Raw genomic sequence first — 7688 nt, 5'->3', positions numbered from 1 at the left:
TCTTTTGGTACACAGTCCCTACACTTTCTTTTTCCCTTTCTTAATTTATCCACTTATTTGTGTATCCCTTGCTTGTCTTACCAACCTCTTTCATGTCTATTTAGACCCTTTATTCCTGTTTCTGGTCCCCATTGTTATGTACTTTCCCTATTGTTTCATGCATGCTTTATGTATCCTTATTTTTTTTATGCAATAGTACTTTTTTCATCTATTTAGAGTTACTCTATCAGTGCATTGTATATTCTCCTAAATAGGACCTCATCATTAGTCTGGTTATCCACATTTAGGCCATTATTCCCATGTTTAGAGGTCTTGTTATTATCCATTTTGTTTTGTAGGTCTTTATTCATTGGCCTGATTATATTTTCAAACTCTTGGTTAACTTATTTAAACTTGGTCCATACCTTTTTGAACTCCAGTTATGGGATTTCATATCCTATAAACTCCTATCATTATCCCTTAAAACAACTCCCTTATTATTAAGCAAATCTCGTGATTCAAGCTTATTTAAACTCCTTGACTGAATGCCAAGTCCAATTTTCATACAACTCCATCATCAACTGTCATTGTAGGAGATTTGTTGCCATGGTTGTTCTCTTTGTTGTTCTTTTGAAACCTATTAACAACCTACCCTTTTTCCCATGCTAAAGGTTTTAATCTTTAATGGTGAAGTGTGGAAACATGCACCGTATTGCCTCACTGAAGTATCATGATCCCCTTCTCCTTTCTTTTTCTTACATTCAACCTCAATGTGACCTAGCCTCCCACAAGCATAATAGAAGCTTGGTAATCGTTCATAGGATAGTTTACCCATTATTTCCTTTCTTTCCTCCCCATTAGTAAGCAATACCACCTTACACAGAGGTTTTGTAATATGAACTTCTAACATGTAGAAACTGAGCCCATCTCCTTTGCTCTAGTGTTGCATCAACTGACTTGAGACCACCTATCTTTCTTTCTATCCTAGTCACATTCATCTGGTTCATCATCCCTAAAAGCAAGCCATACACCCTTATCTAGAATAGAATAGTTGAAAATATATAATCTTTTAATCTCAACTTCCCATAAATTCATTAAACATGATAAGTTGTTTGTCAAAACTCCATGGTATCCATGGATCACTCTTTGCATCTCTAAATCTGTCAAAAATTTAAACAAAAAAAAATTATCATCCAAGTCCACAATTTCCACTTGTTTGGCCAACTTTCATATTATCTTCAATGTGGTCTTCATTGCCTTTTTGCTAAAAGCTCTTATTGTTATCACTTTCCCTACCAACCATGATTTTTTTGCTCTATCTGTCATTGTTTGTCACCAAGGTATTTGATTCGATCCCCTATTTTTTTACTTCAGTCAACTGTAAATGTTTCCATAAACCCTCCAATTCATCATCAATCCTTACAAAACTTACTGCCACAACTCCCACCCATAAAAACTCAAAGACCATCTAACTATATAAATCATGAGACGAACTCACTTGCTTACCAAATAGGATGTACTAACTTCTTATAGAGGATCAGCTCTTAGGAGACTTTTTTTTTTTAAAGAAAACCTATTATTTAATTTATCATTAAATAATATATTTGTTTTTTTCTTTTAAGAAAGACATGTAATTATTTTATTTGATATAAATTTTAAGTGTATAAATATTATTGCAAATAAAGTGTAAAATGAAAGCATGTCATTTTCTTCTTACTTTTTTAAAAAAAATTATTTTTTTTATAATAAGTTAGTTAGATACAAAATCTTTTATATGTTATAAATTTTTGAATATAATTTTAAAATACATATTAATTTATATGATTATACACATAAAATAAATAAAATTATTTTGTGCATTGCACAAATAACAATCTAATTTATTATTACATATGTGAAGTTGAAGTTTGGAGAAAAAAGGGGAACATGCCTACATTGGAACCTCAATTTAGTATGAAATATAATAAATTAAAAGTGCCGTATAAGAGGAGGTTGGTAATATGGTAGGAAATATATTTCAAAAGAAAGTTTTGTTAGAAATCTAATAGTAATAAGGTAAGCATTCTAGATTATACGATTTTGATTGAGACTTTTTTTTTTTGGTTCAGCAATTTTGATTTAGACTTAAGTTGTTGAATTTTGTAGATTATACAGTTTCTTTCTGTTATGGGATAAATTTATTTTGTGATTTAATGCAATTTTTTTTAAGTGCAAACAGAAACAATAACGGCTGTAACACACTGATAAGTTAGCTATTTTTCAAAATTCCGCTATTTGGCAGACATAATGCGCTGCTAAGCACGTGAATCTTATTCACACCTCAATGTCGGTTGATAACGATGACGGACAAGACCGAAACCACAAAATAGTATCTCACTTTATGAAGTCGATGCGTTTTCTCTTTATATCTTTCAACAGAAAGAACGGATTGAAACTTGTCATTAGGCTTTTGGACTCAAGTCGAGGCTGCAGGTGTAAAGTGCGAAGATCAGCGTTTCAATCTTGGGTTGGGGGTCGAATAAATTTATCGAAAAAAAAAAAAAAAAAAGCAGATGCGAACACAATGTACAATGATGGGATGCTTGACCGACTTCTGAATAAATTGCTCAATCAGAATAGTAAATATTGGACAGGTCCACTAATTTACTTTACAGTTCCAGGTATCGTCATTTCGTTTAGAAGTTCAGGGAAAAAAATGTATACTATACGAAAATCTCTATGGGAAAAGGAAGATTCTATTGATGGTACAGAAGATAAAAAGTAAATACCTTAACGTTCATATATAAATACCTCATGTCTCACTTGTATTTTTTATATCAGCACAAGACAAATTCTAGTTGTGTTAGTAATACGTTTTTTTTTTTTCATCAGCAAATAGCAATAGCATGCCTAGAGACAGAGATCCCCTGGTTGTTGGTAGAGTTATAGGGGATGTTTTGGACTCTTTTACAAGGTCTATTTCTCTCAGGGTGATCTTCGGTACTAGGGAGGTTAACAATGGTTGTGAGCTCAAACCATCTCAAGTTGTCATCCAGCCAAGGGTTGAAATTGGTGGGGATGATCTCAGGACCTTCTACACTCTGGTGAGTCTTACTTTTAGGTTAAGCCTGTTTTCCTTTTCCTCTTGCTGGTCTTGTTACACATCGTCCAATTCCTCTACCCCCTGCATGTATATATATCTTCTTAGATATTTACATAATGGAGTAACGTTTTTGGTTTGTTAATGATCAGCCTCACATTTGGTGCAGGTTATGGTGGATCCTGATGCACCCAGCCCAAGTGACCCAAACCTGAGGGAGTACTTGCATTGGTGAGTTGCATGCTCTTTAGCTCCCTCCATCTCTTTTCCTCTGTGTGTGTGTGTGTGTGTGTTGTCTCTCTCTCTCTCTGTGTTGCATACTCAAACATGCACGCGGTGAGAAGCTAGCAGCACAGTGAAGCAAGCAGCCAAGCAGAATCACTCCAAATGCTGAGTGTTTGCACTTCGGTTGTTTGCTTAGGTTCTCTATCTGCCTCACATACAAACCAAAACTCTGAGATACGCAATTTTTGCGTGACGAAATCTCTCTCTCTATATATAGTATATTTATGCGAAAAGTTTAGGAGGTTGCATTTGCATTATTGGACTTACAGTCACATACGCTTGTACAATCACTTTAAAACGCAAATACTAATGAAACAAGCTAGTTGGGGGAGAGATTTTGCTCATAATTAACTAAATAAATCAGTGAAATTAGCAACAACGAAGCCGAAGCTGTTCTACTTCATGAAGAAGGACAAACAGTAATCTCTCTTTCTATCTCTCTTTCCTTCTTCTCATTTGATATGCCTTATGATGTTCTTCTGTTTGGATTAATGATTAAGTTTACGACCTTCCCTTGCAAAAAAAATATGCAGGACCATAAAGAAAATATCTTGGATATTCTATGTTTTTTTCGGTTCCTTGCATGTACAACATAGGACACCATCAAACTTTTCAATGGGCCTTTCTTTGTTGTCTTTTTCTTCCTTCTTGGTCTTGGAATGATTTACTCATCATAGAAATAATAAGCGAATTTCATCATTATCTTTTTATCTTTTTTCATGATATTTTATTTTCATTTCCTACCTAAAAATTGGATTACGTTAATTAGGAATTACAAAGTTCACTTTATCTTTGTAGCCTTTTCAAGTATTTTCTAACCTACTAGTAAAAAATTACACATTCCATGTATTTTCTTACCCTCATCTGTCAATTACAAAATCATAATTGAAATTTTATTTTATTGTTGCAAATTTTGAAGGACTACGTCGAGAGAAAGAAGGTGGTAAAAGGGAAGGATTTGGGGCTATATATTGCATTAATCTAATTTTGAACGTATATACTAATTGCATGCCCAATTGATAATAGGGTTTGAAAGAGAATAAAAAAAGTGTTGAAGTAGCAATTGGCGCACTAACTGAAAATTTTTTTTTTTTTTAAATCATCATGCGTGTGAAATAATGGTAGAAAAGAGAAATGATTCTCCTCGTATCATATGCTTGGTTGTTTGTACGAGGAGTGACCGAGTCACCGCATTCCGCTCACACTTTCCAGTGTGACGTGAAGTGATTAGTCATCCAGTGGTGTTTCTTCAGATACTTTAAGGAAAAAGGTCCTTTATTCTGTCAACCAAGTTGCAGTTTAATCCATCGGTGTTACTACTAACCTTATCATCAAAAATCATACTTTTCAGGTTGGTAACTGATATTCCAGCAACTACGGGGACAAGCTTTGGTGAGTACTTTCTTCGCAGATTTTATTATTCTGCCATATCTTTTTGTTTTGCTTTAAGATTCATCGGACCATGGCAAGTCAGGGCTCAGGGCCTTCGTGAATATACTTGAGAGGTCTGAGTTTTGAATTATTAAAATCTAAAAGTATACAGTGAAAGCACATCATATTATCCCATCAAGCCACGTAATGTTTCTCTTCCTTTGCGTTGCCTTCTCTTAAGTGTAGTAATAGAGCTGTGTCAAGTGAAATCGATGGAGACAGTTGTGCAAAATCAGTTATTGTCGACAAGGATTGAGTACCTTTTCCTAGAGGCGGACAAAAACTCTCTTCGCCCAAAATTTTGTCTCTCTCGTGGCCCACTTCTTCCTGAAACGCCATTTGTGCGATTACACGTACACGTCTGTGCTAATTTTGGGTAAACATTACATGTTCAAAAGCAATGATGGGATGGAAAAGGCTTTACGAATTTCCTAACTATATATACTGATTTGAAATGACGTCCCATTAATTACTACACATACTAGGCTGTACATTTAGTGAAACTTGTGGTGTTATCTTCGCCCCCTTTCATTTTTTTTTTTTTTGTAATTATGACGAGATTGAGATTTGTTGAGATGCTAAGAAATTGAAAGACATTTAAGAATGCAAATCATGCTGTTTATTGTTGAGAATGGGTGATTTAACGTGATCATGTTGGGTACGTAGGGCAAGAAATTGTTTGTTATGAGAGCCCACGACCATCGGTTGGAATTCACCGCTTCGTTTTCGTGTTGTTTCGGCAACTGGGTAGGCAGACAGTTTTCGCACCGGGGTGGCGTCAGAATTTCAACACCAGAGACTTTGCTGAGCTTTACAATCTTGGATTGCCGGTGGCTGCTGTTTATTTCAACTGCCAGAGGGAGAGTGGGTCCGGTGGCCGAAGGCGAGAATGACTTTCAACATTAATGACACCACCCATCTACAGTTAAAATGGACGGTGGACGAAATTAATATTTATATATTTATGAACAACCAGCAAACCTACTGCTACTATTTTCATGTCCCCACCTCTTCCCTTAGATAATATGGTATATGTACGGAGGATCTGTAGCTACATTAATTGTGTGGGGCACGTAATGTACTGTAGTACCTTTAGTTATTAATAAAATAACTACCTATTTATATATTTTGCTATATAAAATTAATATTTAATATATTATTAATATAATTTTTAAATTTTATAAATGAGATTAAAATTATATATATATTTTAATTAATTTCCTATTTTAAATATATCTTTAACTATATGTGTCACTCAACTGATTCGATTTATGTAGCCTAAAAATTGAATTTCATTTACCATTTTGTTAATAATATTGTACTATGTATATTACACTTGAGCTTTGATTGCTTGGTATGATAAAAGCAGAAAACAAACGAATTTTATGTAAATCTATTCTCAATTACCGGAGAAAATATGTGGAATATGTATAGAACACCAAGTTAGTATCAATAATATCACATACAAGTTTAGGGCTGTTCAAATCTACAAGCGGGAGCTAAACTAAATTCTTAGATCAAGGTTAACCGACACTAGATACAATATAAGTATCTTCAAAGCTAGGATTTTATGGGAGGAGTTTATGAGTTTCGTCTAGTTACAAAGGGTTTCTGTCTCAGTTGTTGTGAGTTTTCTTTAAGTTTTTTTAGTATAGTTTTCATGGGGTCCTTACATGAAATAGAGATTTGTGACTATTTTTTAACGATATTTTTAAATAAATATCACAAAGTTTTGTGTTTTTATAAAATTAGGGACTTTTTTTATAAAATGTCACTAAATTCTTATATAACAGCATTTGAATTTAAAAATGCCACTAAAAATATATTTTTATAGAATTTGTTGACCTAAACACCATTATATATTTTGACTTTTAATTGAAAGGGATTATTTAAGACGTTTTTTATTAAAAATATCTTAAATAATTCTATTCAATTTTTGTAAGGGATTATTCAAAGCGTTTTCTAGCCAAAAGTGCCTTGAATAATCTAAAAAAAATGAAAGGAGATTATTGAAGGCTTTTTTTTGTAGAACACGCATTGAATAATCTCCAAAAAATGGAATGAGATTAATCACGTTTTCTAACAAAAAATACCTCGAATAATCCTTTCTAATTTTTAATTGAAGGGGATTATTTAAGACATTTTTTACTAAAAATACCTTAAATAACTCCATTCAATTTTTTGTAAGGGATTATTCAAGATATTTTTTGGCAAAAAATGCATTGAATAATTTTAAAAAAATGGAAGGAGATTATTTAAGGCGTTTTTTACCAGAAACGCCTTAAATAATCTAAAAAAAAATTGAAGGGCATTATTGAAGGCATTTTTCAAGAAAAACGCCTTAAATAATCCCATTTAACTTTTTGTAAAGGATTATTCTATGTGCTTTTTTGGCCAAAAACACCTTGAATAATCCCCAAAAAAATTGAAGGGGATTATTAAAGGTATTTTTGGCTAAAACGCCTTCAATAATCACACTTTCCTGTTGTTAAATTCTCTTTAAATTTCAAACTTGGGAAACATTCTTTCTACTTTTCTTTTCCCTACTCATTTTTATCATTTTTGCTCATTTTGGGTCACTTTCTTCTCATTTTTTGTTTAAGTTTCAGTCAATTTGTGATCAATTTTCATCTTCTTTCCTTTTGTTTTGGCAAATTTCAAGTTAATTTTCTTGCATTTTGAGTAAAATCTCTAAACTTTCTGTCTGATTTGTTAGGTCAAATCTCTAAATTTTTTGTCTGATTTGTTGTATTTTTACTGCCATTCAAGCTCTATTTTAACATTCGCAATTTTCAATGTTTGGCCATTCTTTTTCTTTTTTTACCAATTTATTTCGTTATTGCAGTTCTGAGTTTGGTTTTGTTTAGTTGGCGAGAAAAATTCAAGCTAGAATAGAAAGTGAAAAAAATAGGGG

General features: G+C 32.9%; 1 protein-coding gene across 1 annotated transcript; it reads left to right on the top strand.

Moving 5' to 3' along the window:
• The first annotated feature begins 2115 nt into the window (after positions 1–2115).
• LOC111278012 (protein VERNALIZATION 3) lies at positions 2116–5899 on the top strand. The gene is made up of 4 exons (XM_022864452.2): positions 2116–3062; positions 3228–3289; positions 4695–4735; positions 5441–5899. The coding sequence occupies exons 1-4, from the start codon at positions 2865–2867 to the stop codon at positions 5665–5667; spliced, it is 528 nt and encodes a 175-aa protein (XP_022720187.1). The 5' UTR covers positions 2116–2864; the 3' UTR covers positions 5668–5899.
• Positions 5900–7688: the final 1789 nt, after the last annotated feature.

The sequence above is a fragment of the Durio zibethinus genome, chromosome 7 (genome assembly GCF_047325235.1).
Source record: "Durio zibethinus cultivar Kanyao isolate XHJ-2024 chromosome 7, ASM4732523v1, whole genome shotgun sequence".
Classification (NCBI taxonomy): domain Eukaryota; kingdom Viridiplantae; phylum Streptophyta; class Magnoliopsida; order Malvales; family Malvaceae; genus Durio; species Durio zibethinus.
The sequence above is the reverse complement of the archived record's forward strand: the minus strand, read 5'-3'. Positions and strand labels throughout refer to the sequence as shown.